We start from the raw sequence: 12,445 nt of genomic DNA, 5'->3' as shown, positions 1-12,445 counted from the left end.
TAGGTGAATTTTAAACTAAATGTTTTAAGAATTGATATGTTCAAGACAACTCTAAGATCAGCTGCAAAGGAGAATGGTTTGTCTTGAAATAAAAACAAATGAAAAAAACTGTTTCACAGCAGCCTCCCCTTGGATGGTAATTACTGAATTTAACAAGATGTCCCACAGAAAATTCTATGAAGGTATAGTCCTTTACATTGTTTGTAGCTATTTGTGTTGCTCTAATTTTTTTCTGTGTTTTTTATATTTTTAGCACTTTTTTGTGAGCGAGGCTAAGCAGTAATTAAGAGGTGCAGGATGAAAAGATGGCACAATCAGTGCTGGTACCACCAGGACCTGACAGCTTCCGCTATTTCACAAGAGAATCACTTGCAGCTATTGAGCAGCGTGTCAATGAAGAAAAAGCTCAAAAATCCAAACAAGAACGCAAAGATGATGATGATGAAGATGGCCCAAAACCCAATAGTGACTTGGAGGCAGGAAAGACACTGCCATTTATTTATGGCGACATACCTCCAGGAATGGTGTCTGAGCCGTTGGAAGACCTGGACCCATATTATATCAATAAAAAAGTGAGTGTGTTGTATATTTTTGTCAGACTTTAAGAAGATTAAAATAAACCAAACCCTCTCAAAGGCAGAGTATTTCCAGTATTTCAGACCCAGTCTTTACGTATAATACATTCCTCCAGCAGTTGATTTAATTGGCAGAAATCTCAATTGTAAGAACAGAAGTTAGTAATGAAAGTTTCTGAGTCCTGGTCTGTGGGTAGAAATGCATTTAGGTTTATTTTAATATACTTGGCATTTTACTAAAGTTTGTAATTTTTAGTGTTTTACACACAAGAGAATTTAAGAAGTAGCACAGGGGTTATATTTGGAATTATTATTTCATTAATTGCTCTATTATAGATGTGAAAGAAGTAGACCTGCGCTATGAAACCCATCTCAAAAGTAGCTAGACACCTTCTCACTACCTTTCTTCACTGTCACGTGGAAAGCCTAGGTTGCATTCTCTTGTTCCTGTGAAGGATAGGGAAGTATGTAAAGGTAATTTCTCAGGATATGCTGAAGATCTTCCTCTTCCATGGAGGCATCATATATGCGACTTAGATAGTCTCAGTGAAAAATTTTTCATATCCTGACTTATATTGTTCTACGATTGTTATCAAAGGGGATTTGTGTAAAAGAGGGAAATAAATAAAGAGGAGGTAGGAATTCCTCTTGGAGTGTCAACGGAATGTTATGTAATTTAAAAAATATTTTATAGAGATGTTTATTTTTTTAAAAATAAAACCACATATTTTCTTTTTCTTGAAAGTAACAGCAACAACTGTTGTGGCCAACCACTAAAGTTCTGCAATTTAGACTTTTGACCAGATGGCCTTTGGTTTCCTCCAGAATTCCAGTTCCTTGGGTTTTGGTATCATATGTATTGCATCATCATTATTCTAACAGGAAAGAAGAAATTACTGATATTTTTTTGTTTGTTTTTCTGTCTTCATAATTTTTTTCTTCTGCTTTCTTTTCTTTCCTGTGGAAATTAGCTACTGAATAAAAACAAGTGAATTTTTAAAAAAGCAGGAAAGTAAAAAAGCTACTTCAAAGAAAAAGGAAGAAATCCCCCAAGAATTGCTGGGAGTCAAACTTGAACTAAGTAAAAAAGTACAAATGAAGATATTTCCTCCAGGAATTAAGGATATGCCTCATCACTAATATGTTGAAACAATAATAATATAGGCATACCATGATAAACTAAACAGAGAGTACAGCTTTAAAAATAATCAGCTACACCTTAAATAGTCATTCCAAAATTTCTAAAACTCAATTTATGCTATGGTGAATTGTGAGTTAAATTTGAAGACAAGGTTTTCGATTAAATATCATGTTGTGCTCCCTTACTAAAGTGATTTACCCTGTTGAAGCCTGGAAGTAAGGCAAAAGGAATTTATGTCAAAGTGCTGATCCTGTTCCTTCCTTCTTTTCCAGTTCTGCAGTAGTAAAAATCTAAATTCAGTGCTGGAAATCCTAAAGTTAGCACATGTATTATCATGCTTTGGAAACTAGAAAAGTAATTATCCAATTAACTGTGTATGTGAAGTAAAATCCTGCTGAATTGCTTGTTCCTGATTGAGAAATGCATAGCAGTTCTCCTGATCTTTTCCAAATGCGTAGTGATTTCCAGTGGGAGATGTAAGACTCCAAACTATAGATGCATTGCAATCATAATTTTTCCTATTATGTTTCTTGGTGTTCTTGCATATATTTGCATATCTTTGAACATCCTTGTTTAGGTCAGGCTCCATTTTAATTTTTAATATGTCTTGATGAGTCAGCATCGCTTCATCAGAGGTTTTGTCAGAGTAAAGGGAACAGAAAGCATATGAAAAACTCTGATTTGGGGGCAGATTTTCTTCAACTCCAGAAGCAATGGTAGCAAAGATAGTACATTACAGACCAATCCTTTCTCCTCTACAATAAAGGACCAGAGTGTGGCTTGAGAATCAATGGGTATCTGGGAATGCAAATAAGTTCAGTTTGGAGGAGCCGAAATTTATGATTTCAGGCAGGGGAGGCATCGTGTTTTCAGGATTCCAGCTGCTGTATTTGGCACACCTGCTCAGAAAGTAGAGCATAATCTTTACAAATGCTGCCCTCTGACTCCAGCTGAGGCAGATCATGGCTACTGGCAGTGCTCCAGGTTTGCGTGGCTTATGTTCCCTTTGGGCTTTTTAGCGCTGCCACAATGCCTAGATCCACTTACCTTCAATGAGCATGAACTTTCACCCATGAGTAGAAAGAAGAGATGATAGAAATAGATAGGAATTTCCTCAGATGCATGGAAATCTAAATAATTTTAAAATTTACTGCATGTTCAATAAAGGCTTTAGTCTTCTGTATTTCCCAGGTTTTAAGAAAACTATTGAATTTATAAATGCTTTTTAAAACGTTGGTAGTATGCATGAGTTATTGCTGAAACTGTGGAGAGGCAGTGGAAATACATGGGTTATTGAACTCTGCATTCGGTACAAGTAAATCATGACATAAGAAAAATAGAGTTGCAGGTATGAAACTCACTAGAAATGGCTGAGAAGCAATATGTTATTCTTTTCTTAGAGTACAGCAAAAACTATCCAGTACATTAGTGTTATGTTGAAAAACTGGTTATTGAACGCTCTCAACTTCCTTGTTTTAATGAAGATCACTCTTGAAATTTAGATCACTTTGTAGTACTGTTGTCTTGGTACTTTGATGTGATAATGCTGGTAATTTGATTCAAGGAATGTTGAAGTTTTAACGGCTTTCATTTTTTTTACAGTTCATCAGTATATGTATTATAAGACACAAAAAGTATACTAATTCTTCAAATATTACATACATTTGTACCTTATATACCTGTCTTTGTTTTCCAGCTAGCAATATCAGGATTACTTACAATTTCTAAATAAACTTACTTAAGTGTTATCATGCAATTGTACTTATAGTAATTTGGCTGGACTCTACTATGTGGACAAAGAGATTGTGATTCTAGGGGAGGTATAAATGGAAGAAAAGTTTGATCAAATATGATTAATGATGAAATGAATATGATTTGGAGTTTGAACTTTAACTTGCTTGTAACTTGGTATCTTTAAATGCTATTTTTCATTCTGTGCTTTTTTTTTTTTTCCAGACCTTTATAGTATTGAACAAAGGGAAGGCAATATTTCGGTTCAGTGCCACCTCTGCCCTGTACATGTTAACTCCTTTCAATCCTCTTAGAAAAATAGCTATTAAGATTTTGGTACATTCATATCCTTTTCAAGTGGTTAGTCTAAACTGCAGTGAGTGAGATGTTAGTATTTAAATCGTTCTGTGGCACATGTCCCAGGATCAGTATAGTCTATAGTGCTTTGTTCCTCTTCTCTCTACTATTTCTGTCTTCTGTTCTTCTTATTATTCCCTTTTTACATTTATGTTCATTGCTGGATCTTAATATAGTAATATCAGAAGCCAGACAACCAGTCATCGTCTTTTGCAATTTCTTCCTGTGTCTTTTTTCTTCCCCCACCAGTTTTCTCCCTTCCCTCACTTTTCCTGTAATCATCACATCTTTTTTCATCTTTTCCCCTCCTCCACATTTTTCATAAACTGCAGATACATTGCTCAAAATACTTTCAGTTCTTCAGTGACGCTTTGTGTTAAAAATCAAATCTTTGATCCCAGGTTTGTGCTTGCATGAATTTTTAGTGAAAATATGGTTTCATTATTCCTTTTCATTTTCTGATTCAGATCACAATTGCAGAAGGATAGGTTGATAAAACAGCTTAGATTTCTTGTTTTGTTATATATTCTCAGTCCTGTATCTGTACCTGTCTATTTTATTTCTTGATCATTATTGCATTATGCACTCATAACCCTGTAGATGTTTTAATTTCAGTCTTCAAGTAGGTCATGAGATTTCCACATTGCAGGTAGAGATTTACAAAGCTAAAACATCATAACAACTGATGCATTATTTTGTCTTTTTCAGTGTTTTGATAGCGAACTATAGTAGGCATCCCACTGGTCTGATCCCAAATGCTGATATGAAAAATAAGGGCATTGACTTCAGCACGTCTGCTTACTTAAGGAACAAATACAAATGTTTATTCACTTACATTTTACAAAAGTCTAACATCAGCACACTGAAAGTAGTTTTGTGTAGCATTATATATAGGGATCCTAAGATCATGTAGAATAAATCTTGAAAGGATTTTATTCTGTCTTGGTATAATGGAAGTCTGATAATTGCAATGGTTGTTATGTGTTGGATGTTATTATCAATGGCTAGCCTACAAATGACTTCAGAATCAATCATGACATTACATAGCCTGTTTTATATTTGCTTGCTACAGATTCATTACAAATAATTATTTGTCGGTTATAATGACACTCCTTAGCACGTTACAGAGTATTGTTCAATTATGTGGAATAATGGAAGATCATGGGACTGAGATTGTGGTGAAGAGCTAGCGCCACCAAAGTCAGAATGTTAAAAAGCATCGTTTAAAATTGTGGGAAGGTATATTCTAGTTATTTGCCCACTGATGAAAGAACAGTAAGGATTTGCAAGTCTGAGAGAACATTTCATCAAAATGGATTTTGAAAGCTTCTGTAAAATACAGCCTTGTGAAACACTCTTGTAACATAATATTTTTTATGTTTTTTAAACTACCTTTCTCTTCTGCTCTATTCATATATGAATAATATAGTGAGAAGCTAGATTCTGAGTAAAGGATTTGAAGTACATTTACTCAGCAGAAAACCCAAAAAATTGTTGAGTATAATGACACAGTTGTTTGACAGTTCAGAAGGCAGAGATATTTACTATCGTTTGAAGTTATTTTTGCATTAATGTAGACATGCAAAGAAAACTTCATGAGGGGAATCTCACAGTACTTCCCACCCCATTATACTTGGGTTTCTATCTAGGAGCACCGTGTGAACCTGCATTTTAGTTACAGAAGCTAGAGGTCTTCTCAAAATCGAGCTTTGTCCTCTTTCTAGTTGTAGATGATGGTGCCATCGTGTGGGCATGTTGTGCATCAGCTGTGTGGTTTTCATTTTGGTGTTTGTATTTTCGTTTCTAACAATGTCGTCATTCCTGAGAGTGAAAGGTTGTAGATCCAGAGTAGTTCTGTTAAAATCAGGGAGTTATTTATGACTTGGGCCTGTTCTGGAATTCTTTTTAGATTTCTATTTTTGAGAATATAATGTGCCTTCCTCTCCACCAACATTTATATTACAAACGCTCTATATAAAGCAAATAATAATAAAATAATTTTCTCTTTAAAATTTCCCTATACTCTCTCCTACTATGTGATAACTAGGTTTCAATATATGTATTATAATCATAAGCAAAAATGTTGATATATGCCAAATTTTAGAAGACGAAAAGTGAAGAAAATCAATTTCTCACTGTTTTGTATGCATGAAGTAGATCAGATTTGTCTAGATCATACAAAAGAAATGCTTTTTGTGTTATTCCACGAAATTAGAAGCTACTACTTCAAACTTTCACATTTTTATTCAAAAAAACATCATTTAAGGTCTTCTTAAAATGAATTCATAAAAAATCTTTCAGATTTTCTGAGTTTTAGTATGTGATTGTTCTCTTTTAGCTATAAAGTAGTGACTATGGAAGCTTTAACATATTCAGGGCTTTTCACTGAATGTTAACAGAGCAGTGGAGGGATAAATACCTCCTGATAGTGGAAATCTGCCAAAGCAGCATGTTATTTGATACTCTTTTTATGAGATTTTCTGGCTTACATTCCTTAACTCTTAACTTACATTATTCAGCATGCTTATCATGTGCACTATTTTGACCAACTGTGTATTCATGACCATGAGTAACCCTCCAGACTGGACAAAGAATGTAGAGTAAGTTAAATGAATTTTCTTTGAACAATATTCAGTAATCTGAAATAAACTGCTGTAAATTATTTTGTATTAGGAACGCATCCACTGGCAGCATCTACCTTGTTGGCATATCCTTTCAACAGCTATTCTGATGCAAGTTTCTTCTGTATAATATTAAATACATGTAGTAGCTGAATTTTATTGGCATTTGTAAATATTTTTGGTTGTTCTTGCACAGGATTTTGCATCTGAAAACACTATGTAAAAAAACAGTACTGAAAACAGTACTATGCCTGTTTTGCTGAAGGTAAAGTACTGGATACACGTATGCTGTAACAAGGTCGATGAGGGTTGGCACATTGCCAGCTCATGATACTAAGCAACATTTCAGCATAAAGATAACATTGCAGAAAGACATTTTTAGTCTGGAAGCAGATTCTGAAATCCTAACATAATCCATCCATGTGTTTGGTTATAACATGGATTCAGATTGGACATAAACATGCACCAATGAAATAATCAGGAATTTTGCGACTGTCTCATTGGTATCAATTATAGAATTTGAACTTAAGCTATGGGTTGTCATTTATTCCTTCTTCCTTATGGTATAAATTCTGCAGGTGTTTAAAGTTGGTTGTAACTTCCATTAAATTCTTATGCCGCTTAAAGAAAAGAAGATGAGAATAAAGCAACTAGAGTGCATAATGTGTAATGATAACACATATGTGTTTCTATAAACTCTGTCTTGCATATTTTCCTCAGATACACATTCACTGGAATTTATACCTTTGAATCACTTATTAAAATTCTTGCAAGGGGCTTCTGTTTAGAAGATTTTACATTTCTTCGAGACCCATGGAATTGGCTAGATTTCACTGTCATTACATTTGCGTAAGTCTTCTACTTTTTTTTTTAAAAAAAACCCAACTTTCCGATAGCATGAAATTAGTGACTAAAAATTGCCTCATATTTTGTCAGCCAGAACATTTGGAGCCTGGACTTCCTGCGGTTTCAATATGTTTCTTGTACCTCTTTTACACATTTTAGTATTTCTAACTAAACATGTGCTGCAGAGGACAGCATGGTGTGCCAGCCCATTAGGATTGTGAATGCCATCAGCCTGAACTGTTCATATCCTGTCTTCTTTCTTCATAGCAGAATTAAAGGAATCCTTTTGACTTCCTGCTATAAACTGACCAAATTAGATTTCAAACATCAAGTCCCTGTGGTTTATTTTGATAAAACCTAATTTCATTTTATGGTCAGCAGCATATTTATAAGACAGGCAAAATACAGTGAACGGTGAAGAGGTCTTGATCAAAGACCCAAGCAAATAGGATAAAATCTGCCTCAATTCTGAGTAACTGTGATTTAATCCTACAGGTATGTAACAGAATTTGTAAACCTAGGCAATGTTTCAGCTCTTCGAACTTTCAGAGTATTGAGAGCTTTGAAAACTATTTCTGTAATTCCAGGTAAGAAGTAGTTGGTGTAAGGTGTTAGGCCCCTCGTAACTCCGATTGTTATTTGTGTGCTGTCATTGTGTTTGTGTGTGAACTCCCCTATTACAGATATGTGACAGAGTTTGTGGACCTGGGCAATGTCTCAGCGTTGAGAACATTCAGAGTTCTCCGAGCTTTGAAAACAATATCAGTCATTCCAGGTGAGAGCTAGGTTAAACACTGAGGCTGACTTTTGTTCCACAAAGGCTGCACTCATGTTTTTAAAGCATACGCCTTGTTTGCTACACTTTGTTAACAAAATAAAAAAGCAGGAATCAAGACATGTAATTTTATTTAAATTGGTTCTTGCTTTTCTTATATTAATTGTATTTTCTTTTTTAAAAAATCAGCCTTTGAGTTTAACAAATTCTTGCATGAGATATTTGCAGTTAACAGCCTATGTGATTTGCATCTTATGACATCCAGCTTTCCTTTACATTTTTTAAATATAACTTAATTTTAAGCTTTCATACTGATGCAAATTTTATCATTTATTGCAGGCACTTGATATAGCAACTTAATTCAGTTTTAAGTCATGTATAAAAAATTAAATTCTAAAGGATAGCATGGGCCATGCATGGGTTATTGTTTTCAAGATGTCTTTCTTCTCCAAACCATCACCCCTCTTATATTTTAAGAAGATTATTATGAGGATATCATTCAAATATGCACTTATAATGTCTTTATAATGGGTTTACTAATGCAGAATACTTTTTAAACGGTTCATGTAAGAAAGGTTTGGGCAAGAAGCATCAGCATTAGCAAACAATGCTTTTCTATGTAGGGTTGAGATACAGCATGAATAATAAAATCACTTGGTTTGGCATAAAAAAATGTGTTTGGTATTACCTGTTTTTTATTTCTGTACACTATAAAATAAGCATAAACTTACAGCTTTTCATTCATCTTCACAAATAATAAAGCTTTTCATGAAAATTACTGTATCACAAATATTAGACTCCTTTAGTTGTCATTTTGCATGAAATATTTATCTTGTCAGGAAAAATCATGTGATTTTTTGGTGTGTTTAGTATCTGTTTAACCTCATAATAAAAATCTTTTCCCTTTGCAGGCTTGAAGACTATCGTGGGAGCCCTGATTCAGTCTGTGAAGAAGCTCTCAGACGTTATGATCCTGACTGTGTTTTGTCTGAGTGTATTTGCACTAATAGGGCTGCAGCTGTTCATGGGCAACTTGAGGAATAAATGCCTGCAGTGGCCTCCAGACAATTCTACTTTTGAAACAACTGTTATTTCCTACTTTAATAGCTCTATAGGTGAAAATGGTACATTTATTAATACAACAATGACAACATTTAACTGGGACGAATACATCGAAGACAGAAGTAAGAGCTGATTATATAATCTACTGCATTGATTTTCTGGATTTTTTTTTTTAAACAGATAACAAAAGCATCAGTACCTTTCCATAACAATTAAAATGGTGTCATCTGGCCAAGAGACATAAAAGCACTCATTTTGTGTAGTAAATAAAAGAACAGTCATAGTGTAGTTTAATATACTCATAATATTGTACTTGGTACCAAAATATCTTTTTACCTTTTACTGAACGTTACTTTTAGAGGAAATCCACATTGCAGCACAAAGCACGAATTTCCATGCTACCTTCAAGCCTCCTGAAATAATGCAACAGTCCTAATGTGGGATCTGAAATCGTATAGCTACATTAGTGCAAGATAACACCCAATATCATAAATCCACATTTGAATGTCAGTTAGCTCATGAATTCTGCCATTGCATGTAAATGCAGCTGCGTTTTTTCTCCTAGAACTTGGTGAGTGTCTCTGCATCACACTCCCTTGCACAGCACAGGCATGCCTTTGTGAGAGTACTGGTAATTTATCCCATGCTTCTTATTCTAGCAAAATAAGAACTAGGTTCCATATTGCATATCTTTTAATTTGTTTCTTATCTGTGGAAAATCAAGAAATTAGCATTTTGGTCTCCTTTGTACCTCATAATATAGTATTTTGACTGGTTTAGGTAGTTTATGTTACTACTGTGTTAACAAAAATTGTTTTAAAATTCAGATAGAACTATTCTGAATGTTTCTATAGTATATTGTTACTCTGTCTTTCACAATGATAAATAGTTTCAGTCTCTCTTATTTATCTATTCAGTCTATCCTATTCATTTTAGTGTATTTAGGGGTTTAGCTTTGTAATTAGGAATAATCTTGGGTTTTTTATAAAGTCTATATAAATGTTGTAACTGATGCCTGTTTCACTGAAAGTTAGGAAACCTCAGTTTAATAGCTAAATGCTTTTGGATCCAAATCTCATTGACTTATAATCTTTTAATATACTTATCGTCTCAGCATACTTGTAGTATCATAGAAATGTCGTCTTGGAGAAGATTTTGAATGATACCTATTCTTAAAAATATCTGAAAAACAGATTTCATTCCATTACCCTTTAGGCACCTCTGGTACTACATCACATAAATAGAAAGCTTTTTCTAAATATCTGACCTAAATTTTCCTAATTTCAGATTTAATATATTATTACTTCTCCTGTGGACTTAGAAATAAGATAATCATACACTACTTTCTATTAATCTTTATGATACTTAAAAACTGCTATCTTCTTTATTTCTGGTCTTTTCTAAACCAAGCAAGCCTATTTTCTATTTTGCATTTTCTGTACCTATTTTCACATTTTGTTTTTCTTTTTTGGACTCTTTCCAGTTAGTCTGGGATTTTGGTTTTTATTTTTTGTTTGCATTTTTTGTTCTGTTTTTTGTTTGTTTTTTTTAATTGAGATGCTCAAATTTGGTACTTACTCCTGTAATAAAGGTACAAATTAGAAGTAATTACCTCATGTGCAATATATGGAACATTCCTATTAACACATCTCAAAACTACATCATTTTTATATCAGCCCTGTATTGTTCATTCACAGTCGAACTTGTGGTTCGTGACAGTCACTGCATCTTTTTGTACAGCAGTGACTGTGGCCAGATCCTGTCTATTTTGCATTTACGTATTTGATTTTGCCTTGTCAACTGCAGCATTTTCCACTTGTCTCTGTTGAAATAAATCCAATGGCTTTTGGACCAGCTTGTCAGTTTGTAAAGGTCATTCTAAATTTCAATCATCTTCTCTCTTAGCTTGATGTCTTCAGAATACTTGATGCATTTTTTCTACTATTTCATGTCTTGAGTTGGTAATGAAACTTGTTATGAAAACTCTGTATAGCACAGATCCCTGGAGGATCTTCAGAAAGATGCCCTTATGAATTGACATTGAGCCACTGGCAACTGCTCTCTGAGAATCTTTTTTCAAATGTTTTGTGATGATTCCAGCCAGAACATATCTTCTTTATTTGCTTCTGAAAGTGTCATGTAGGACTTGTACCCATGACTCTTGTCCTATTATTAAGTTGGCAGGAGACAGGAATAGTTTTATATGTAGCACAATTTTTATAAACTCATATTGACTATTTTTATTACTTCATCATTATCATCTTTGTGTTGAAAAATTTATTATTTAAATGTTTTCTAAAATAGTGGGCTGAGAGTTGAGCTGACTGGATAGTTTAACTGGATCCTCTGCTTACCAGAGGGGGAGCTGTGCCACACCAGAATGTGAATTAGACCCACAGACAATTTTGAAAATCCAGCTTGGTGCCTGTCTACATCTTCAAACTTTTTAAGCTTTTTGAGTAGGGGTTGGATCTGTCTCAGGGCATGACTATGTGAGCACCAGAATGCCTGAAAATCCACTGTTTTTGTATCAGATATCTGAGAAAAGATTGCAGATGCATAAATTATGCACGTAATGTCTCTCTTTCTTTTAAATAAGCAGATTTTATGCTGCCTCTATCGTATACTGGTGGTGACAGAGTAGAAGAAGTCAATACAAACTGGTTGCAATTCCCTGCTTGTCTCTTTAGCATTAGCCCTCGGTTAGTTCATGCCAGCTAAGCTAGTTCATGCCAGCTAAGCTAGCCCATGCCAGCTGGCAGTGCATCTCAAGGAACCATCTGCTTCCTGGGAACAGCCAGAATATACCTAATTTTGGCAACAGTAGCCTAATATGCCACCTGACCCAAAAATCTCTACTAGAGATTCCCATTTTACCATAAGAATCCCAAATTAGGAATTGATGGCAAATTGGTTTTCCCTTTCTGCCTCAAAGAACAAAGAAAATAATGTGCTGGGGCTTTTTAAGTCTTCCATCTCTTTAATTTATCTTTTACTTAATTTTAATCGTTAACCTGTTAACAAAATACATACTTCAAGTACATTCCTCTGCTATAGAATTTGGAGTAGTAATTTTTTGTAATTTACAGTAAAATCTTGGTTTCTCCCTCAGCTGCTCAAGTCAAGATCCAGTTAGCAATTTCTTGTGCATATTGTGTTGTGTTCTCATGCTGTAAAAATTTCAGTACTTTTTCAAGTAATATTTTGATAAAATAGCATGTAACGAATAATTATAAATTAATAACACTAAATGGTATATATCAAAATGCAGGAACAAAGGCAGGGAATTGCCCTCATCCTGTGTCTTGTTTTCCTGGTATTTGTTTGCTCATTTGCT

General features: G+C 34.3%; 1 protein-coding gene across 8 annotated transcripts in view; it reads left to right on the top strand.

The window, feature by feature from the left end:
- The first annotated feature begins 299 nt into the window (after window positions 1-299).
- Window positions 300-12,445, top strand: part of LOC104370831 (sodium channel protein type 2 subunit alpha) — a 54,852-nt gene continuing 42,706 nt past the window's right edge. For 3 of the 8 annotated variants that reach the window (XM_086616144.1, XM_086616143.1, XM_086616140.1), the window contains exons 1-6: window positions 306-572; window positions 3,673-3,791; window positions 6,315-6,404; window positions 7,146-7,274; window positions 7,955-8,046; window positions 8,958-9,230. In XM_086616144.1, coding sequence (XP_086472270.1) covers window positions 306-572; window positions 3,673-3,791; window positions 6,315-6,404; window positions 7,146-7,274; window positions 7,955-8,046; window positions 8,958-9,230 — 970 coding nt within the window. Of the gene's footprint in view, window positions 573-3,672; window positions 3,792-6,314; window positions 6,405-7,145; window positions 7,275-7,766; window positions 7,859-7,954; window positions 8,047-8,957; window positions 9,231-12,445 lie in introns of all 8 variants that reach the window. The other 5 variants (XM_086616145.1, XM_086616141.1, XM_086616139.1 and 2 more) reach the window with 3 other exon arrangements.

This window comes from Tauraco erythrolophus, chromosome 8 (assembly GCF_009769465.1).
Source record: "Tauraco erythrolophus isolate bTauEry1 chromosome 8, bTauEry1.pri, whole genome shotgun sequence".
NCBI classification, from domain to species: domain Eukaryota; kingdom Metazoa; phylum Chordata; class Aves; order Musophagiformes; family Musophagidae; genus Tauraco; species Tauraco erythrolophus.
This window is presented reverse-complemented; position numbering and strand designations above follow the sequence as displayed.